Source organism: Haliotis cracherodii, unplaced genomic scaffold (assembly GCF_022045235.1).
Source record: "Haliotis cracherodii isolate W230 unplaced genomic scaffold, xgHalCrac1.p SCAF_33, whole genome shotgun sequence".
NCBI lineage: Eukaryota > Metazoa > Mollusca > Gastropoda > Lepetellida > Haliotidae > Haliotis > Haliotis cracherodii.
Window position 1 is genome coordinate 1,227,414 of NW_027266290.1, and position 24,455 is coordinate 1,251,868.

General features: G+C 41.4%; 2 protein-coding genes across 2 annotated transcripts; one reads left to right on the forward strand and one right to left on the reverse strand.

The window, feature by feature from the left end:
• Positions 1 to 1,319: 1,319 nt before the first annotated feature.
• On the reverse strand, positions 1,320 to 6,399 carry LOC139477387 (uncharacterized). Its single transcript, XM_071259949.1, has 4 exons — positions 6,280 to 6,399; positions 4,383 to 5,065; positions 3,189 to 3,340; positions 1,320 to 2,746 (listed from the first exon to the last, which is right to left on the reverse strand). Exons 1-4 carry the CDS (start codon positions 6,343 to 6,345, stop codon positions 2,661 to 2,663), a joined length of 987 nt encoding a protein of 328 aa, XP_071116050.1. The 5' UTR covers positions 6,346 to 6,399; the 3' UTR covers positions 1,320 to 2,660.
• A 13,245-nt stretch (positions 6,400 to 19,644) lies between these two features.
• On the forward strand, positions 19,645 to 22,332 carry LOC139477396 (protein adenylyltransferase SelO-like). The gene is made up of 2 exons (XM_071259958.1): positions 19,645 to 20,347; positions 21,198 to 22,332. Exons 1-2 carry the CDS (start codon positions 19,645 to 19,647, stop codon positions 22,277 to 22,279), a joined length of 1,785 nt encoding a protein of 594 aa, XP_071116059.1. The 3' UTR covers positions 22,280 to 22,332.
• Positions 22,333 to 24,455: the final 2,123 nt, after the last annotated feature.

Genomic DNA, 24,455 nt, shown 5'->3' on the forward strand with positions numbered 1-24,455 from the left:
CATGCAAGCGAAGAGATCACCTGTTTAATAAACATACAGCTGTATTACACATTGTGTAATACCAAAGCGCGTGCTTATGTACTGCGGGAACAAGTTCCATTAACGACCATATCATCCAAAACTGGCTTCCATAGGAGATATCGCTTGGGTGAGATCAATGAAATTGCATCACAATGCCTTTCAGTTAATTATGACATCATTGGTTACCATGACATCACAATCAAATGACATCACTAATCACTCTGCCTCTGAAGCGTGTTAGCTGCATTGAGAACACTGGTTATTACGGTTTACAAACTGAAAAAGTTGGAAGGATCATTTTGGATGAGTGAGTATGGTTTTACGCCGCTTTTAGCAATATTCCAGCAATATCCCGGTGGGGGTCACCAGAAATGGGCTTCACAAATGGTACCCATATTTTGGATGATAAATAGTATCTCACCCTAGTGTCCAAACCTTTATCGACTCATGATATATTTGAAATAGATAGATACTTGGGTGAGATTCTCTAAACCCACTGCCAAGAATTAGAACACTCATAGTTGGAAGACAATAATAAGCCATTATACAGCAGACCAGCAGTACTACAATACATCAAGGTATATAAAGTTCAGGGCCCCGTTCCACAAAGCGATCGTCGTGCTAACACCATTGTAACTCCCATACTTGAACATAGACTTACGGCAGTTTTAGCACTAAGATCGCTTTGTGGAATGGGGCCCAGGTAAAAAAGTGGCCACAATTGATGCTTCAAATGGCCCGGTCAATTAGCGATCACAGATGGTACAGACGAAAAGGCTGAAGCATCGATCCCCATCTGAGCAGGTTAATTCTAACCTTTGACCTAGGGCTCTGTATTGGACACCAATGATCTGTGTAAGACATTGGCACAAGTCCTGTAGTCCTTGCCAAACTGCCCAACAGTTGAGGTATCATAAGGAATAGTGGACTAAAACTGTTAGTTTCTACCGCTGATAAAATTAGTGATGGAGATGAAAGATTGTGCCACGCTATGAGATATATATACTACTCAAAAGAAGTTAAAGAACACCCTTTTTTCATTTGCCTATAGTTAATGTCATGGCTGGTGGGTATTGCAACATATGACTTCCAGTTGGGGGTGTTTGTTAACTTGTTTTGAGCAGAATATTTGTCCCATAGTGAGTGTGTGAGTTGGGTTTAACGCAGCTTTTAACATTATTCCAGTTATATCACGGGGTGTCAGCTGAATGTGGGAGGAAACCCCAAACTGATGCAGTTCTCAGATATTTACCACTTCGGTGAAACCCATGAGCACGGGTTAAAAAAACTCGAAATATAATAAGGGCAAACCAGGATTCGAACCCACGATCATCATAGGTTTCTGGCACGTCCAAGGGAGGCAACTCTGCACAGCGAATTGTGGCACCTTAAGACAACTGGGCCACCTGTGCCCTCTTATTGTATCAAACAAAAACAAAAGATACATCTATATGACAAGAGCATAAGTAATGGGTTATGAAAGTACACTTGTTGATGGTATGTGCAAAGAGTTCCCAAGTCTTTGTTCGTTTCAAGATTCAAGTTTTGGTTAGGTCACTAGTCACTGATGGACTACTTTCTCATGTATTGAGTCAAGTTTTCATTGTGCACATACCCATGTATACATACGCATATGCAGCATCAAAAATTGGTACTAGTCCTGTAGTCCTTGCCAAACTGTTCAATAGTTAAAGTATCAAAAGGACCAGTAGAAATTTGCCATTTTTAAGGATTTTTTGCTATATGTTATCATCATAAGGACTAGTGGGCTAAAACTGTTAAAACAAACATATCTACAGTATCATTATAAAGGTACTGATACATCACTACCATAAACTTAACAACATTTAGGAACATTTGAAAAAACTTCTTATTGTTCTTAAAACAGGGCTCCAAGCACTGATCCTGCTCAGAGGGACAAGCTTATGCAATATTTGAAGTCGTCATACAGGGTACCAGATCCTGATATAACATAGAGTTTAACTTATATGCATGCAAAAGATGCCATTAATCCCAACATACTAAGACTATTTGCATATATCTCATGTATATCCCTGTAAAAGGGGATGCTATACATCCTCAAGCTACAGTACAACCTCGTTGTGTCGAACCCGTTGGGACCTGCAAAAAGTTCGAGTGAGTGAGTGAGTATTGTTTTATGCCGCCTTTAGCAATATTCCAGCAATATCACAGCGGGGAACACCAGAAATGGGCTTCACACATTGTACCCATGTGGGTAATCAAACCAGGGTCTTCGGCGTGATGAGTGAACACTTTAACCATTGGGCTACCCAACCGCCCCAAAAAAGTTCTAGTTATCTGGGGATCGAGAGACATCAGGGTAATTTTAGGCTGAATTTAGATAATTGGGACTCTAAAATGAGTTTGAGTCAATTGGGAATTCGAACCTCCAAGTTCGACATGAGGTTTGACTGTACAAAGATTGACATGTATATTGATAAATCAAATGTTGTAAGAAATAAATCGTTGTTAGACACATCCATCATTCTTAAAATATCACATGAACATGATGAAATGACCATTAGCATGTTAAGTACATCTGAATATTAATATTAATAATAATAATGATAATGATAACAATAAATTGCAGCTTGTATAGACAGCAATGAAGGTGAAGGTCAGGGGTCAGTCCCTCTGTCATGTACAAAGACTTCTTCATAAAAACTCTGTTCCGGTAAATAATTCCACCTCCTCCTGAATATATCTGAAAAAGAATAACCTCTAATTACATTTAATGCATACAAGTTGTTGATTTTAGAGGAAATCTTATAAAAAATCTAAAACATTAAGGTATGATGACTCACGATCATCCATAGTCTGTCTTACAGACCCTGACACATATATATCAAATACAGCCCATGCAAGTCTATAATGTTTGGCAAGTCTAGATTACTGCAGTATCAGGCAGTATCATCTGAAAATGAAGAGAGTCACTGGGCTCCCTTTTATTATATTTTTATTAAGATAACTGAACAACTGTTTTTTCTGTACGATATGTTCATTTCAGAGACTAGATGTTAGTCTAGATCATCCAGGGTCTCTCGTTCTACCTCCAATTATGAATAGAGCAGGAGGTTACCGGGTATACTATATACTGGCCCAGATCTGTGTCGTGACTTTCTCATTAAGCATAAATAGATCCCTACCTCTGACACTAGTAAGTGCATGACTGTCTTGAAAACTCCACTTCATGTAATGAATTTTCTTTCTGTAGCACATGCCTGTGCACCACACACACAGGCTGAGTAGACACAGCAGGAACACCATGCACATGAACGCTATCTGTGCATCCCGAGCTCTGCAACAGAAAGATGGATGACATGACAAATACCCCGAGTAGACAAGCTCTGCAACAGAAGGATGGATGACATGACAAATACCCCAAGTGGACAAGCTCTGCAACAGAAGGATGGATGACATGACAAATACCCCGAGCGGACAAGCTCTGCAACACAATGATGGATTACATGACAAATACCCCAAGCGGACAAGCTGTGCAACAGAAGGATGGATTACATGACAAATACACTGAGCAGACAAGCTCTGCAACAGAAGGATGGATCACATGACAAATACACTGAGAAGACAAGCTCTGCAACAGAAGGATGGATTACATGACAAATACCCCAAGCGGACAAGCTCTGCAACACAATGATGGATTACATGACAAATACCCTGAGCAGACAAGCTCTGCAACAGAAGGATGGATCACATGACAAATACCCCGAGCGGACAAGCTCTGAAACAGAAGGATGGATCACATGACAAATACCCTGAGCAGACAAGCTCTGCAACAGAAGGATGGATCACATGACAAATACCCCGAGCGGACAAGCTCTGCAACAGAAGGATGGATCACATGACAAATACCCCGAGCGGACAAGCTCTGAAACAGAAGGATGGATCACATGACAAATACCCCAAGCGGACAAGCTCTGCAACAGAAGGATGGATCACATGACAAATACACTGAGCAGACAAGCTCTGCAACAGAAGGATGGATCACATGACAAATACCCCGAGCGGACAAGCTCTGTAACAGAAGGATGGATCACATGACAAATACCCTGAGCAGACAAGCTCTGCAACAGAAAGATGGATTACATGACAAATACACTGAGCAGACAAGCTCTGCAACAGAAAGATGGATTACATGACAAATACCCCGAGCGGACAAGCTCTGCAACAGTAGGGAATAGTAAACCATTACATCCTTTGTAGCACATACTATCTGCTAATAGTAAACCATTACATACTTTGTAGCAAATACTATCTGTTAATAGTAAATCATTACATCCTTTGTAGCACATACTATCTGTGAATAGTAAACCTTTACTTACATCCTTTGTTGTATATTAAATTTGTTTATTAACTTCCGCACTGCAGAGTAGTTCCCCTCAGCTGTCCATTCAACTGGCCTGGGAAAATATGTGACATATGTATCTTCATGGCCGGAAAGTGAGACACTTGTCTTATTGCTCCTCACACTTCTAGACACTAATGACAGTGTGGGGCTGAGCGCTGAGTCAGATGCTCCTGACCCTGTTATACTGGACATTGCGTTAACTTTGCCTTCCTTCTCTACGACAGGAGCGTCCCTTTTCTTTCTGTGTGTTTTGTGATATGAAGAATTAGTTTCTTTGGATATCTTGTTCTTTGTATGTATGGTTGAATATTGTTTATCTTTGTTAAAGTTTGTTTTGGAAGACTTTGATCGTACAGAGGAAGCTTTGTCATGAGTTTCAAATAAACCTTTCATAAATGGAAGACTCTTTGGTTGGTTTTTAATCTTTGAAGTCCGAAACACAAGCCACATATTCTGCAACCACCTCAGCTCTGTTGCAGTCTTTTGAGAAGGCACCAACAGCTTTTTGTTGTCATGGATATACTGCCATATCATATTTGTTTGCTGAATGTCAGATTCAACAACTGGCTTCTGACTTGATGGAATTGTTTTGTTGGTCAATTCTAAATTGTTCTCCAGAGTGACATCCCTTTCTAAAGGGGCACTACAACTTGCCATCTGAAAGAAAGAACCAAACATGGTGTTATTTTCATTTACTGGTTGTAGAGGACATGCTTACCCTTCTTTCAAACACGAGGTGTCATCACTGATTTTCAGTGATTCATAATGTAATTTTCCCAGCTATTTTGCCTTTTACACCCAAGGAATCTGTTTAGGCAGGATCAAGACTGCATCGCTGTTCTCTTGTATTGACATTTCATATTTACCAGTTACCAAGGTAACTTGAAATTGGTTCCATACATTGTACCCATGATACATTAAAAATGCGTAAGATTTCACGCTGTATCCCCCCTTAAGAATATACTGTAAATTAGGGCTGGGATGGGTAACTTGGGTACTCGGGTCGGGTGGGGACTGAGTAGGTCCCGGGTATCCACAGGACTACCCGGACCCGTGGTTAGTCACGTGATATATTGTTTCATGACAAAAATCACTATAATTATAACTACATGGTTACACGACAAGTTTAAGTCTCTACTGTTCGCATTTCTTCATGACTATGAACACGTTCCTTCTGACGTAATATGTTTGAACAAAGCTAAAACTTCAGTCAACTTCAGTGTATGCATGACCACATCGTTTTATACGTGTATCTATGAACATTCGGCCAGGGCTACTGTCAAACTATTCCCAATCGGACATTTTATACCTATCTCTTGACACCAACAGCGGGTACCCGGGTATGGTCGGGTAATAGGGATGTGGGTACCCGGGTAGTAAATTTGGACTCGTCCCAGCCCTACAGTATATGATTAAAAGGATTGAGTGCAATGCATACATACATAATAACTTTTGAAGGGGGGATACAGGCAGAAGTCTTTCCCAAAAATGGAACCATTGTATGAATACACAGATTTCTGTCATCTACACGTTTAAATTGAAAGATCAACCTTAAAGTCTTATATATCCATACCTGTTCGCAGAAATACAAATTATTAAGTAATTATATTTTAATATCCTTGTCGAACCAACTTGTGGGGAAATGAAACGAAACATTATTACTTGAGATTAATTTATGACCGTGACAATCAAAGTAATAGAAAGGCATATTTACTACCATTGTCACTGTCACGGTGTCGACATGCAGTCCATATATAATAGGGTATATGGTCAGCTGATGGTCGCTTCTACTTGAAGTTGTAATCTAAGTTATCTTCGTTTCTTGTCCAAACTAATGTACGTATGTGCTTGTCAAGCACGAACCATCTTACCTTTGACGTAAGCACTATGCATACGACACAAATTTTGTATTTCAGACCCCATATCTCACAAAACATAGTAGCTGTTGGACATTAACTGTAACTGTTTCTTAAAACCGACATGCTGGAGCTTTTGCCTCGTCACGGATCAATAATTCAAGGGAGGTCACTCTAATTTCTAGCAGGTGCCCGTTTAAATTTGAAGTTTACATAAAATGTCTGTGCCGTGTTACCGCGTTAGTATAAAATACCCATGGCGAAACGTCTCGCACACAATTAAATTACAAGTTACCCAAGACAACATATCTCTAAATTAACACATGTTTCTCTTGTGTCGTTGGTACGTTCAGTGGCAAAATAGACAGCGTAGAGTCTTGCATGAGTTAGATGTTTGATATTTGTTTTCTTCTCTAAATAGATTTCTTCATATACATTAGCCCTTTTCGTGGTTTCGTGACAAACAGGATTCCTAGTATTTTAAGCATATCACAAAAGGAGGCTTAAATGGGGATCAGAGGGCCCAAATGGCTTCGGGTTATGGACAACTTGCTACAGTCCAAAGCTGAGCTAAAACTTGCGTTCTTGGCACTCTCTAACACACACACACGCACGCAGGCACGCACGCACGCACACACACACATGCGTCGCTATATAGAGTAAACTACGGTTATAACGAACTCAGAGGGACAACTAATTATAATGAATGTAGTAACAACGCATTAACACCTCGCCACTTTACCTAACACAATAACGTTTACTTGACAGTCTTGGGGAAGCCTATTGATCGTGAGAACCCGTATGACCTTTTCAGATCACATTCGAGACGTACGTCGGTCTGCCCTATCTGTTATCTAAGATTAAACCCTATCAGGACAGGACTTTTACCAACTGGTCAGCAACTCAGGTTCACGTTATTGCTATCTAGATTGCCTTATTTATTCTCGTGAACCTGTGCCCCCAAAAAGGTCTGTATCTATGTAATTAAATACGCTGACATTGTAATTGCTATTGTCATGATTAATTTGAATACAACTGGTCATTTATACCACCTACTTTTGTCTCATTTGGTTCATTCTTAACGTACGTAATTAGTCGCAAGTTATAGTTCTGTTCAATCTCAGGAGACCCGTGAAGATCCGGGGTAGAATAGGTCTTCAGCAACCCATGCTTGCCGTAAAAGGGGACTATGCTTGCCGTAAGAGACGACTAACAGGATCAGGCGGTCAGGCTCGCTGACTTGGCTGATGCATGCCATCGTATCCCAAATGTGTGGATTGATGCTCAAGATGTCAATCAGTGGATTGTCTGGTCCAGAACGCTAATTGGTCACAGCGAGCAACTTGGCCGTTTGGAAGATGGACACTAATTGGTCAGAGCACTCGCTGGTATCCCTCTGGCTGGAACCAGGCTGTCACTTGATTCGTTGGTTCAAAACAGCGACGACACCGTATAGACGGTTGATGGAGGAATGTTGTATTTGCACATCCAGTAAGTATTGACGATGATAATAAGGTGTCGTGATCGTCAACTTTTTTTTTGGTAACAAATAGCTACAGATTGCCTCATGCTACATAACAAGCGGGGCGGTCAGGTAGCCTAGTTTTTTAAAGCGTTCGCTCGTCACGCCGAAGACCCGGGTTCGATTTCCGACATGGGTACAATGTGTGAAGCCCATTTCTGGTGTCCTCCGCCGTCATATTGCTTGAATATTGCTAAAAGCGGCGTAAAACCATACTCAGTCAAATAACAAGCAAAACCACCAACATATTTGCAGATACATTTATTCTGAGTTTAACATAGAGCCTTCGTTTCCATGACAACTGTACAGCCGGCAGATCAAGGATGGTGGTTGTCGGGGTGGTTGTCGGGATGATGCGGAGGCTGAAACATACAACGCCAAAGCATAATCAGTCTTGATTATCTGCAGAAACAGATTCCATTGGAAGTAAAACGAGTAGTGTCAATTATATAAATGGATCACTGAAAATCAGTGATGACATCAGGTGTTCGTGCACACATCCTGACATATTTGTTGAAACATATGCTGATATACATTCCACGTACTTAATAGGCTATATATAGAGGTTATCACGCGAGTGTGTTTGGGGATGGTAAATATATCCTGCATTAGGAATAAACATTGTATTTAGCGAGCCTTCAAAATCGCTTTCCCTCTCTCACAAACATTACCGAAACATTGCGAGTTTTCCTGGAATGCACGCATTAATATTTATTACGTCACAGGGTAAGTGATGTGTCAGTCGGACAGTGACAGTAGCCAATATATTTCCAACTGAAATCTGTTTCTTATACAGTGGCGAAGCAACATATACGCAAAACAACAGTTGTTTTTAATTGCCTTTCGCGGCAGTTCATCGGTCTGTCCGCTAGAGTAACTGCCCTTTGTCAAAGGGAAGCTACTTTAACCCTAGTCTATGAGACGTCACGGCCACGGTTAGACGTTGTTGACAGTCGGTCTGTCCTGTCATTACGTTAAGAAGTGTAGTCAGATGTACACACAGCGACAAAACGAAACAAGGTAACAATTCAAACACAGTTCGGCCCAATCCAACTATTTTAATATGTGGAGAAGGTTTTAAGCCGCAGAGGTCTACAAGCACAGATATGGCTACTGATCCCGCTTGGCTAGGCCTCGTGCCCTCGCAAAATTGTTTCAAAATTTATATCTCCAAAGTTGCCAAAACTTATAAAATGCCTTAGCTACGTCACAGTTAGACACTGATTCTCAGTATATTAGACTGTTCTTTTGATAATGATAGCAATTATCCCTGTAGTTTATCCAGCTTCCCGATGGTTAATTCTGACTCGATCGCCGAATGATGACGAGGGCGACGCCATGTTTGTTTACAAACAGTGAAAATATTCCTACTTGAGCTTTGATATTTGCATCTCTATCCGCATATGACCCCAACGGATATCGTTTTTATCCGTTGGCTTTATCCTGCCGAGAAACCTACCCATTATATGATAAATAGTTGTACGTGCACACCACTCATTGTATGCGTGAAGGTGAGGTGATGTGAAACTGGGTTTAACGTCGCGTCCAAGATTATTGCTCTTATATAGCGACGTGCATGTACGTGTGTGTGTTGTGTGGCTTCTTGTACTAGTCCGGACTGATGCCGATTCATAGTGCTAGCTCACTGAGATACCATGCCACAGTTTAATATGAATACCGAGCCGACCAGTCCTTGTTTTAGCCCCTTAATGTCGCGCGCCAGACAGGGTAGCAACAAGTATAATCTTTTAACGTCTTTTGGTATGGCGAGACCGGGAATCGAACCCCTGACCTTCCGCTCGCCGGGCGGACGCTCTACCATTAGACCACGGTGGCGGTCTCATTGTATGCCTGTCGGCCACTTCTTTAGACATACACTGATGCAAATGAATAAAGGAACATTTCATATGACGAATGTCTACTGGTGTGTCCAGTAATCAATAGGAGTAAAGTAATATTTTTCGCGTGTTCAATATACATTGCCAAATAAATTCACAAACTACATTGCCAGACAATTTCACGAACTATATACTTTGCCAAATGCAAGAAAACGATTATAGTAGTGAGTGAGTGAGTATGGTTTTACGCCGCTTTTCGATATTAGTAAAGTATGTCAGTAAACGGTGTTCACTACATTGGTAAAGGAACTATTGTTATATTCGGGTTATATTTAAAGTTTTATGTTATACTACTATATTTCCCTACGTTCCATGAATACTTTCCTTCAGTATATAGTGATACATATGATACTGTCTCACTACGCAGTGTTAAAGGTCATTCATCCTCTATAAGGCCATAAACAATGCTTTAAAGAGCTAAAGGAAACGCACATGTCAGAAAATTTTTATATTTTTCAATTTTGTAAATAGACAGATATTGATATACCATCAGTCATAATATGAATTGTAACATAATCTTTTGGTCAAAGTTCACCCAGAAGGGATTCCGGTTAGCACTTATCACCTGCCACGTGTCGTTTCGTAAAAGGTGACTAAATAGTTGATTGCGTGTGATCGTACTCCGACGGCGTGGAAAGTTGGTCATGATATCAACAACCTGTTCGATTATTTACATACCACAAAGGAGTGATGCTTTTAACAACAAACAAACAAACATTAACCGAATATTGCCAGTCATTGATAGAAAGAAAATGTGATTGATTGAACAGGTGTTGTAGTGAGTGAGTGAGTTTTGGCTTTACACCGCTTTTAGCAATATTCCAGCAATATCACAGCGGGGGACACCAAAAATGGGCTTCACACATTGTACCCATGTCGGGAATCGAACCCGGGTCTTCGGCGTGACGAACGAACGCTTGAACCACCAGGCTACCCGACCGCCCCCCCCCCCCCCCCCCCCCCCCCCGAACAGGTGTTGTAAGGCTACAGCAACATAGAAGAATGAATGACGTAGCCTGATCTTATGGCCTGCACTCACGTGATGGGGGTCTTCGTGGCACATGCAGGCGTCCAGGTTGGTGTCACAGGAGAGATGGCCGTTGCAGTGGGCGCATTCGGAACTACACCAGTTGTCGGCATTGGAGCCCTCAGAGGCACACCCACTGGCGCACTGATGCGACTGGGCGTCTGAAACAATTAAGTATGAAATGAGTGAATGATCCCATGATCACATTCGTGACCAACTCGTGTTATTTCGGGACAAGCCGAACAGCGACTCGTGTTCCTCTCATGGCCATTTTTGCGACCGGGTTCCGTCTTAGCGCAAAGGGGCATACCTAAAACAATTGTCAACTCGTTGCGAAATGGTTCACATATATATCCCCATATGTTATATATATTTCAGATGCAATTTAAAGGGGCACTGATCTAACGCAATTCCCCGGGACTGGTTGTAGCCTTTGTTATTGTTTTTTCCCAGTGAGTACCCGGATGTATAGCAGAAATCTAGACTAGTTCGCAACCTCTGCTGCGCCTTTCGTAAGCGCATTAGTCACGTTTATGGATACCGGTAGTAATAAGGGCGTATGGTCACATTGATCAACAAAATGAAATACAGTTTTCGAGATAATAAGGAAATGTAGGTATCTTTGGGGGTAGCATCGGTAATGGTGACGAAGTTTTGATAAGTCACTTGCTTGGTAATTTTGCGATTTTCGTTTACACTATTTTTACTTGCAACACGAAGTAAATATTTCACCTAAGCATTGCTTTTTTATAGTGTGTATATTTTTTTACTGTCAAAATGTGTAACATATTTATTAAACGTCTAAATATTTTACAAAGTGACTGAAAAACATTTCGTTGAAAAGTACATGTCTATGTTGTTTGGCTTCTAATCCTACATAATAATCTGTTGTGATGTTTGTAGGCCCTTTTGTTCGTCTTAATCAATCTGGATAGATTTCTTAGTCAAAATGGCTGAAATATTTACACATTTTATAAATTGCCTGAGAGAATCAAATTTTACAAATTGACGGTAATATATACACGCTTACAAAGGAAAAGGCCGGAGAAAACAACGTCTATCGCGCATTGAAGAATTTCCCAACCAAGACATAGAGAAACAAGAACGAATCGGTTCAAATGAAGGAAAGCAAAATGCAAATACCATAATTACAACCCACCAAATTTATGTGTATAAATTTTAGGCAGCTTCCTTGTTCGAGGAATGTATCCGTGAATATCCACACAAAGGAACAATATCCAGCTCGTCTGCAGCTGTACAAAGAAACTTATTCGATGTCACGTGTCTCAGTAACAATCAAATATTTTTAAAAATATATATCGTTTCGGGATATTATAACCGTGTTCGTTTCTCAACTGATCACTTGGATTGTTTCAGGTGTTTCTCATAGGTGTCAAGTCTTCAAGGGTCGGCTGAGAAAGCCCACGTGACAACTATTTTCATAACGTCCACGGTTCCATTGAGTGACAGATAACACTGATCAATCAATCAACGTATTATCAGTTATCCCTTTGAACAAAATATGTTGTTTTAACATCGGCACTTCACGCCATGATATGAGTGTATTCCCTTTGTTTCAGTAAACCTATACATGTAAACACTCACTTTTGACATATCCACTGTGCAAGATAACAGTGATTAATCAATCAACGTATTTTCTGTTAATCCTTTGATGACCAGGAACGATCCGTTGATATACAAAAAAAGTAAATGAACTGATCATTCATCTCTTGCTTGGCTGCCACTTGCATATTACATAACACACATTTCACCTCACTTCCAACCTGGATTTAGATTGAATAATTACCCCAGACACAATAAATGCCAAATGGGAACCTTTGTCAGGTAATCTAAGTGGTGCTACCACTAATTGTACCTGTAATAAATTCATTAACTGAGCATCAAGTGAATGACGACAAATACACAAGTGTAGGGTTAGACGAGAAAACGTGGATGACAACAAGGGAGTAGTAATCGTATTATCAACGCAATCCAAAACCCGAAAATTCTTTCACTGCATGGATACTTTTTTTAGTATTAAACTATAACCATCTGGGGTATTTCCAAATGACGACATCCGATGTGCTCCGCCGTTCTTTTTGTCTCTTTGTTTAGGCCGAAGAAATTAATTAACATGCGCCCTTTGTCGAAATCTTTATAGATCACAGTTAACCAATCAGTGTTTATGCAAAAATGCGTAAAACAAATATTGCCTCCAGCCTCCAAGTTCATTTAGCTGTCCTTGCAGACGGTAGCCCAGTCTCTGGTCACGCTCAGTTGCGTTGCGTATCATCCGGGTACTCACGGGGAAAAAAACAATAACAAAGGCAGCAACCAGTCCGGGGAATTGCGTTAGATCAGTGCCCCTTTAAAGCATATCTGGACGTGCGGATTTATACAGTATGATTGAACACATTTATCTGTGTCTTTGTATATATTTTAGATGCAAGACATATGTAAAATCAAAATGGGATTTCTGAGGGATTCTTTGACGAAGAATTTGAAATCATACGCTCATTCTGATTGGTTTGTCGTATTTTCGCACATAACATTTATCGATAGGGGGTTGCAGGTTACGGAAAGGGGCGATAGGTGACCAATGCCCACGATCATAGGTTTCTGGTACGTATAAGGAAATCGGCACATGGACTTGTGGCGCGTTTGACGACATGTCCTCCCCTGCTCCCTAAATAAGTGTGTCACTCCACATTTCAAAAATCGTGTGTAAATCGGAATCGAAATATGAATTTGACAAAATATAATATTTCAATTTCATATGAGGCCAAACCGCCTTTGTGGGCTAGTGGTAAAGCGTCCGCGAAAGTTTCGGGGTTCGATCCCACGCCGCGTCATACCAAAAGTCGTTAAAAGATGGTACTTGTTCTTACCCTGTCTGGCGCTCGGCAACAAGGACTGATTGGCTCGAAGTCAGTATACTGTGTCTCAGTAGGGTACTCATGTTAAACTGCGGCATAGTATCTGATTGGGCTAGCGCTATAAATCGGCATCAGTCCGGACTAGTACAACCAGCCACACACACACACACACACACACACACACACACACACACACACACCACCACCAGTTTGTCACACACAGGAAGATTGCAATGCATGGGATTTGCTTAGCTGTGTTGTCGCGAAAGTCATTTACTGCGATACACACATACTTCACACATGTGTTTCAATTAACTAAAAGTAATAATACTTAACCATATGTGGACTGGACTGTTTGAGCGAACGCAGCAGAGAAACAGTGCGCCAAAACGCAACAAAACACCTTTGCAAGAATATCGAATTACTGATTTTTTACATGCACCATGAACGTTACCATTCGTGATCAACTCATCCCATTCCGTGCCCCTCTGGAAGGTTTCCATTTTGGCGCATAACACGTGGACTACTTCAAACAAGAACGATAACTCTTAAAGTAAAATTAGTGTAGGTGTTACAAAGGCGCTCGCTTATTCTTGTTGTCAAAGTATTGAGCCTCTCTGATACTAATATATTTTTTGTGCAAAAGTATATTTGGCAAGCCATCCAACTCATTCTTTCTCAGCTGTTCTTTTGTTTCAAATAAATTAGACGAAGGTGATTTTCGGATTTAAGTAATTTAAACAATGAACGTGTTCAGTTAGGTTTAGCAAATTTGACATTGTCTTGTCAATGCTTTAAAACGGCATTTCTTAATACTCATTTATTTCATGACACTCTCTCCCTTCATGAACAGCCTGAACAAAAAATACACATACTTGACTTGAATTAATTACAATCGAATTATGAAGGAATATCATATCCACTATGTTTAGTGAGTGAGTGAGTTTGGTTTAACGCCGCTTTTAACAGTATTCCAGTTATATCACGGCGTGTCAGCTTAATGTGGGAGGAAAGCCCGAAGTGATGCAGGTCTCAGACGTTTACCACTTCGGTGAAACCAACGAGCACGGGTATGGTGCTGACAAACCTAGAAACATAATCGGGGCGAACAGGGATTCGAACCCACAATCATAGGTTTCTGGCGTGCCCAAGGGACGCAACTCTGCACAGCGAATCGCGGCGCCTTAGACGACTGGGCCACCCGTGCCCCCCACTATGTTTAGAGTTACAGAATTATTTCTAAACATATACCAACAACGTAGTGAGACCATGTTACTATTCAAACCCCGCGGGATTCCTATGTAGCCTATGCTTGCCGTAAGTAAGTAACGCCAGTACCATCGTACCTTGACCGCATGGAACGTTGCTTACAATACCAATTACTGGTCATCTTCCCGAGGCAAGGGAGTTAACTGACTATGAAAGTCCAGTTTCCACAGGACTTTTAAAGACAGTAAACTCCCTTGCCTCAGGAAGATGATTACTGGTTTGCCTGGTGAAGTCTAGGTTATACAAGGTACGAGCTGCAGTCATACAGGTGAGATATTCCTTAGTGCGACGTTTAACAACAAACAAGCTTTAATATTCAAAGCGGTCTGACAACAGAACTGTAAAACATTTGTAGTTGAATACAAAATATGTGCTGGGTATAACATAACTAGCTTTGGTAAAGTTGACTCAATTGTGTGGGAGCAATGTGGGAGAAACATAATCGGGGCGAACCGGGATTCGAACCCACTATCATAGGTTTCTGGCGTGCTTAAGAGACGCAACTCTGCACAGCGAATCGCAGCGTCTTAGACGACTAGGCCACCCGTGCCCCCTACATATAAATGTGAACTTCAACCAGAACTGGTGGGTAAAACTGTCAAAATAGTAAATAGTGTAGTTTAATTTGCTACATTTAAACATGTTTCCACGCTGTTACGTTTTGTTTTATGGGGTTATCAATCTAGGCCAGGGCGGTCGGGTAGCCTAGTGGTTAAAGCGTTCACTCGTCACGCCGAAGACCCGGGTTCGATTCCCGACATGGGTACAATGTGTGAAACCCATTTCTGGTGTCCCCCGCCGTGATACTGCTGGAATATTGCTAAAAGCGGCGTAAAACTATACTCAGTCAGTCAGTCAGTCAATCTAGGCCATCTATTAGACATATTCCAGAAATTTCAAATTTTGAAATAGAATGTGTAGTCTGATGGAAGTCGCCTGTTTGAAAATAATGCCGTAAGCTTGAGAAAGCTGCTTCCTGATTGGTCATTTCTTTGGTTGGTCAATGGTCAAAGTAATGGGATGTCCTCAGATCTCTGTTCTGCTGTAGCGAGAACATCTTCCCGAGGCAAGGGAGTTAACTGACTCGGACACTCTACAGTCTCTTGCCTCGGGAGAAGTACGATCTGATTTTAATAAGATTGGAGCAATGCCCGAAGTGATGCAGGTCTTAGACGTTTGTCCCTTAGGTGAAACCCACGAAACCTAGCACATAGTCACGGCGAACTGGGATGCGAACTCAACTCTGGGCAGCTGCTTCCTGCGCCTCAGACGAAAGAGCCACCCGTTCCCATACCACACATAAAGACGCTTTAAAGTTTTCAATCAGTATTTCAACATTGTTATGTTATTCGTTGTAAATAGCCTCTAAGAGAAACAGTTTGTGAATGGCTCCAAAAGTAATGACTTCAGTGAACAGAATATACAGCTCATGTACTTACAAGTGGTGGCAGCCAGCACGGCACACACGAGGAAGATAGCAGTACACTTCATGTTGGTGGATGAATGTAGGGCATCTCTAGGGCCCATGTCTTATATACACACCGGGTTGTCGATGTGGGTTAAGGAACGTTTCTTGGAAGTCTTAAACCTGGTCATACTTTCCATTTATGGTTTCTTCCCTGGCACCTGTCAAATATCCTTCTATTGGTTTCTCTGGATCAACACAATCTTTGTGGACCTTTGTTCAGATTGCGATTGCGGTTATCGAAAACTATAAACCCTGAAATGTTATGGAAACAATAATTATGCTTCAGACTGTCAACAAAAGGAAAATTGGCTGCCACAAAAATTACATTGTTCTTGATAAATAATTCAGGCTCATAGTTTGAAAGAAAAAAATATATCTGGTTTTGTAGCTGTAGCTAAAACAATATCTAATTTCATACAAAATCCCGGCCTTTTTCATACTTTTTGACATGGTTCAACCAAGTCAGCGAGCCTGACCACCCGATCCCGTTAGTCGCCTTTTACGACAAGCATAGTCGACTTTTACGGCAAGCATGGGTTGCTGAAGACCTATTCTACCCCGGATCTTCACGGGTCCTTCTTCGCTGTGGCTTCTGATATCTCGCCTATAAGTTTGCCCTACACTTCTTTAGTTCTTTAATTCGCCTCAAATTCCATTTTGGAAATATGAGGGAGTACAAGTCAGTAACTTTAAACCTTGAATATCGCCACAACCACGCGTATATGTTGTTTTTCCTTACTTATTTGATCCGTGAAGAGGGGACTACGATGGTGGTCAGACTCGATGACTTGGTTGATGCATGTCATCGTATCCTAATTTCGTGGATCGATGGTCACGATATCAATCACTGGATTGTCTAGGCCAGACTCAATTATTTACAGACGGCCGCCGTATACATTGTAGTTGGAATATCGATGAGTGCGGTGTTAAACAACAAACAAAAAATCTTTCTTATTCTTAGTAAACTCATTTAACATTTGTTATATTGCAGCTGTAATGAATAATTCTTCTAACAACTATGAATAAAAAAACCCACCTCAACCAGTGTGTTTTATATATTTAGTCTTTTCACAGTTAACTCAGTTTGTTTGTTGTTTAACGCCGCACTCAGCAATATTCCAGCTATATGAAAGCGGTCTGTGATTGACACTATGAGCATCGATCCGCGCAATTTGGGATACGATGACATGCATCAATCAAGTCAGCGAGCCTGACCACCCGATCCCGATAGTCGCATCTTACATCAAGCATAGTCGCCTTTTACGACAAGAATGGGTTGCTGAAGACCTATTCTACTCCGGATATTCACTGGTCAGTTAACTCAGGGAACATCAAGATGGTGAATCACGTTCATCCCAGCACTGTGATGACAATAATGGCCATGTGTTGGTATAACTAGTGTTCTGTTAATTAGTATAAAGGAGGACAGTCACACCTGTACTAACGGTGTTTTGATTACAGTGTTCACTAATTGTTCCTGCAACCAGGATACAAACATGTGCATATGTTTTTTTTACAAACATTTTCTTTTTAATAAACTCTTTAACAAGTTATAGTGATACTTGAGAGAATATTTTTTTCAAAAGAGAGATGAAAGAAATAATTTCAGGGAATATGTCTAAACAACTTCTGGTGAAATCAAGGAATATGTCATCTTCCCCAGGCAAGGTAGTTAACTTACTTAAAGTCCAATTTCTACCCTTGCCGAACTGACTAGAATTTCTGGGCTCGATCGTAGCGCCACCAGTGGCTATTACGAGTTATGTCCCTCCTATTGAACAATCAGATTCCACCTCTCATATCACTTGCATTTGCTTCAAATAAAATGGCGGCGCCCAGTCAAGACGATCTGATCGATAATCAAGATCTACATTTAATAAAACAGGTGTTACTTCGCGCGGTTCATCAAATCACGTGCGTACCTTGTTTAAAAACATGAAAAGATTTGGAAAATATCTGTTGACGCCAAGTTGGCGGTACACGTGCTTTGCAAATCCTGCATTCGACCGAAATCTGCACGACAGTTTACGAACCGGATGTCGATTTCGTTACGCGTCTTTGATTGGACTATACATAGACTCGTTAGTCCAGCCAAAATGTAACTCCATTATTCCAGCCTAGTTCGGCAAGGGTGGAAACTGGACTTTTATTCCATTGCCTCGGAAAGATAGGAATATGTATAATACCTGAATTTTTTTCGGGAATATGTAAATTCCCTGCGTGAATTACATTTATTCCCTGAAAATTTCAGGGATTGTACATATTCCCTGATTTGACATATTCCCTGTAACATGTATACCTGCTAACAGGTTTCATCAAAGGTGTTCGGCCTGATTTACTCGGTCTTTCCTACCACATTACTGATGTTCAGGCCTATTGCAATTCTGTCACAGGATGACAGCCAACCACAGGTATATATGTCCCACGTACATGACATCAACATCACATCTATATAACACCGAACGCACACCTTCATAACATCAACATCACACCTATGTAACATCAATACCACACCTAAGTGACAACCATCTTCCCGTGGGAAGGGAGCTAACTGACTATAATAGTCAGTTAATTCCCTTGCCTCTAGAAGATGTATAACAACATAACCATACGTATATGACATAACAATATATCTATATAACGTCAAAACCATACCTATATGACGTCAATAGCAACCCTTAATAACATTGTATCACTTCTATATTACATCACAGCTAAATAACAGTTATATCACACCTACAAAATCAATATTTCATATTCAAAACATCTATATCACACGTATATAAAATCATATGATCACGGGATTACAAACCGGGTAAGAATAGACAGACAGGTGACTGCGAGCGGTTATATTTAACAGTAATCTTTGTCGATCTGCACTTACTTTTCTTTCACTTCGTGCAGGTATTGTACGTACGCTGCACACACTACCAAAATATAATCGATCGCAGTCACTGACGACCCTTAGTCGGTATGTAACCACGTTATCAAAACTGATGTCCATCCGTATTAAAATGGACTTTTGGGGGAAAGCGCACTCACTTGACATTACTGTAAGGAGAGACCATATACCGGTATATGGTCTCTGTTGTAAGTAATATTCTTTACAGGTGGAATGGCTAGTTTCACTATATAAGTATCAGCACACATGCTATCCTCATTGATTAGTCATCGCGACAGTTCGTGGTTCTATTTAAAGTGGCGAGCACTGTAGTTACATTTTAGTCGTGCGCTCCGTGACAATATTTTGCTAGCGGTTATTAGAAGGAAGATGTAACTTGAGTAACCTCCCTTGCGCCACGTTACTTCCGTAAACAAAGATGACAGGTGAAAGGGTGAGAACGGCTCATCTTAAGCTCTGTTTTATGCCAAAGTTGCTTCATGCTTTGTGGTACTGTGTACTGCTGGTATGCATTCAGTGTGATGTGTGCAACAAACGAACTTACTTAGAATACTATCTGCAACAAAGCAACGTTTGCCTCAGAAACTCTTCATCTGTTCGAAGTAACAGCAAAATTATCGACAAGTTAATCTCTTCATTTCAAGCATGGGATTTCGCACCCCGTCAGATTCTTCATGAAACATTTCCCATAGACCCGGAGAAAAGAAATTTTGTAAGACAGGTTAAAAATGTTTTATTTTCTGTGGTCAAGCCAGTTTCATTCAGGACAGAAACAAAACTAGTAGCAATATCAGACGACGCTATGAGAGACATCTTGGATTTGGATCCAGATATTGCTTCTGAAACACAGTTTAGAGATTTTGTCAGCGGGGCGTATCTCCACCCAGGTGCCACGCCCCTTTCCCACAGATACGGGGGCCATCAGTTCGGGAACTGGGCGGACCAGCTAGGTGACGGTCGGGCAGTGATGCTGGGCGAGTATGTCAACAGGGGTGGGGAGAGGTGGGAACTACAGCTGAAGGGGTCAGGCCTCACCCCCTACTCACGGCGTGGGGACGGGCGGGCTGTGCTCCGGTCTTCCGTAAGAGAGTTCCTGTGTAGTGAGGCAATGCATTATCTAGGTGGGTATATGTAGACGTGCTCTCTATCTCTCTCTCTTTATCTCTCTCTCTCTCAAAATGGAATATTGCTAAAAGCGGCGTAAAACCATACTCACTCATTCACTCTCTCTCTCTCTCTCTGCTTCATTCTCTGTATGATGTGTCTCACTCGTCCTCATCCACTCTCTCTCTCTCCCTCTCTCTCTCTATCTCTCTCTCTCTCTCTCTCTCTCTTCATAGACTTCTTATTGAATCGCTAACAATATATTTACTCATATAGGATGGTACACTATAATATCGTGGTAGTTAATTTATAATAGATCGTAATGGCGCACTATTACTATCCTATTACGTATGTCATACGCACAATGTTTCTTGTTCAACTTTTATGACACATGAATTAGGATCGATCTATTCTGGTTTTCTTTACCATGTTCGGTAAACAATGTACAAGTATTAGCGACTCAAGAGCGGACAACTCCACATTATCGAGGTATGGCTATTTTGTGGGGTGATACGTGTGGATTATGTGGTTTCCATTACTTCCTGTTTTGGATTATGCATATCAGTATACATACGACCTAGGTTGGGTCAATTTAAGGGACTTCGTCTTAACAAATTGGTTCTTTTCTAACCAATTTCGAATGGGGGTAAGGGCAATTCCATTTCAGAAACCATCAAAAAAGGTTTACGTGTATACTTACGAGTAACCGTGACATACCGCAACGAGTCCTGTATTCGATCAAGCAGAGACCATACAATAGATCTATTATATGGTCTCTGGATCAAGCGATGAAATTGGTGCTTAGATTGGCATAAGTGAACAGTCGACAGGGTTTGCCGATAATATAGAGTCTACTATATGTTGTAGGTATCCCCACAAGCCGTGCTGTGGCGCTCGTAGTAAGCGACGACCCCGTCACACGAGACCAGTTTTATGACGGTCACCCTCAGACAGAGAGGGGAGCTATTGTGCTTCGCGTGGCTCGAACCTGGTTTCGCTTCGGCTCTCTCGAGCTGCTAGCACACAAAGGAGAAACGGATCTACTGCAACAGTTAGCAGACTTCGTCATACAGAGTTACTTCCCTTCTGTTGATAGTGCTGATGGAGACAAATACCTTGCATTTTATAGTGAGGTTGTCACCGCTACAGCTGATATGATCGCAAAATGGCAAAGTGTTGGATTTGCTCATGGTGTTTGTAATACAGATAATTTCAGCCTTTTATCAATTACGATCGATTATGGACCGTTTGGGTTTCTGGATGAATACAATCCCAAATTTATACCCAACACCTCAGATGACGAAGGGATGTACAGTTTCGAAAGGCAACCAGATGTCGGAATGTTTAATTTAAATAAATTAAGAGAAGCTCTGAACCCGTTATTAAGTGATAAACAAAAGGCTGATATGCGTGTTGTTTACAATGGGTATGCAGATGTATACAAAAATAAATTCATGGAGATTTTCCGCAAGAAACTCGGGTTGATAAGTTTCGATATTGATGACGAACAGCTGGTTGCGGTATTGTTGAAAATGATGGAGGATACGAAATCGGATTTCACCATGACATTTAGACACCTCGGAGAAATATCTCTATTTGATTTGGAATATAGTAATATTGATGGCAAATTCTGGGCTTTGAGAACATTACAAAAACACGAATGGTTCTCGAGATGGGTTCAGATCTATGCTGAAAGAACAAAGACGACAAATATTTCTGAAATTGAAAGACAAACCCTAATGCACAGTAATAATCCTAGGTATGTTTTACGGAACTGGATGGCTCAGAATGCAATATCTCTTGCAGATAAAAACAATTTTGAGGAGGTACAGAAAGTGTTGCGCGTTCTCAGGAATCCATTCACACTGCAACAGGAGGCCGAGCAGAGCGGCTTTGCTGACCTGCCGCCATATTGGGCCAGCTCGCTAAAAGTCAGTTGCTCGTCTTGAATGTGAAATTATAACATAAATGAAGAGCTTGGAGCCATAAGGGCCAATGGCATGTGGAGTCTGTTTTGAGAAAAGTGATGAAAACACATAATATTATGCATGTTAATTAACTTTTTTTCACCGATAAATTCCTAGACATTAACACGTTCTGACAGCAGAGATATAAATATTGTTATAAAAAACATTCTAAAAAGGAAATAAACTTATGTTTTTAATTTGTGTGAGGGTGGAAAGGGCCAGTGTCTGTTTTTTTGCCGTTTTTGACCCTCAGGCATTTGCATGAGATTTACCATGGGAGATTGATAAACTACTACTAAAAGTACAAACACATGCTATTGAAGTACTTTTAAATGATTTAAACCAATGCCAACTTTGTGGGGGCACAGGTGGCCCAGTGGTGTAAGGCGGAGTGTGGGTTCAAATCCCGGTCACCCTGATTATGTTTCTAGGTTTGTCAGCACCATACTTCCCGCTCGTGGGTTTCACCAAAGTGATAAACGTCTGAGACCTGCATCACTTCGGGCTTTCTGAGCACATTAAACGGACACGCCGTGATATAAACTGGAATACTGTTAAAAACGAAGGTAAACCTAACTCACTCACTCACGTTGCAGGCATACCAAGGATTATACTCCGAGCATGTGTGGGGTTTGAATCCACGCTCTGGTCATCCTGGGAAAGGCGTAACTTTGAAACAGCTCAAATGATGATGATGATGATGATGATGTCCACGCTCTGGTCATCCTGGCAAAGGCGTAACTTTGAAACAGCTCAAATGATGATGATGATGATGATGATGATGATGATGATGATGATGATTACATGACGATAAACCACATGGGTTGATTGTTGGGAACTCCTCTCCAAAGTGATATTACAATGTAACTATGATTCAGTCCACCGTAACACACGTTTGCTATTTTTTACATGCACTCCCACATAACAAAGGCAACTATAATGTGTCTGTGATATTGCTGATTACACACAGTGCAGGGCGCCGTGACAGATGTGATATTGCTGATTACACACAGTGCAGGGCGCCGTGACAGATGTGATATTGCTGATTACACACAGTGCAGGGCGCCGTGACAGATGTGATATTGCTGATTACACACAGTGCAGGGCGCCGTGACAGATGTGATATTGCTGATTACACACAGTGTAGGGTGCCGTGACAGATGTGATATTGCTGATTACACACAGTGCAGGGCGCCGTGACAGATGTGATATTGCTGATTACACACAGTGCAGGGCGCCGTGACAGATGTGATATTGCTGATTACACACAGTGCAGGGCGCCGTGACAGATGTGATATTGCTGATTACACACAGTGCAGGGCGCCGTGACAGATGTGATATTGCTGATTACACACAGTGTAGGACACCGTGACATAGATGTGATATTGCTGATTACACAGTGTAGGGCACCGTGACATAGAAGTGATATTGCTGATTACACACGGTGAAGTGCGCCGTGACATAGATGTGATATTGCTGATAACACACGGTGTAAGGCGCCGTGACATAGAAGTGATATTGCGGATTACACTCAGTCTAGGGCGCCGTGACATAGGTGTGATAATGCTGATTACACACAGTGTAGGGTGCCGTGACAGATGCGATATTGCTGATTACACACAGTGTAGGGTGCCGTGACAGATGTGATATTGCTGATTACACACAGTGTAGGACGCCGTGACAATTGTGATATTGCTGATTACACAGTGTGGGGCGCAGTGACAGATGTGATATTGCTGATTACACAGTGTAGGACGCCGTGACAATTGTGATATTGCTGATTACACACAGTGTAGGGTGCCGTGACAGATGTGATATTGCTGATTACACAGTGTAGGACGCCGTGACAGATGTGGTATTGCTGATTACACACAGTGTAGGGCGCCGTGACAGATGCGATATTGCTGATTACACACAGTGTAGGGTGCCGTGACAGATGTGATATTGCTGATTACATACAGTGTAGGGCGCCGTGACAGATGCGATATTGCTGATTACACACAGTGTAGGGTGCCGTGACAGATGTGATATTGCTGATTACACACAGTGTAGGACGCCGTGACAATTGTGATATTGCTGATTACACAGTGTGGGGCGCCGTGACATAGATGTGATATTGCTGATTACACACAGTGTAGGGTGCCGTGACAGATGTGGT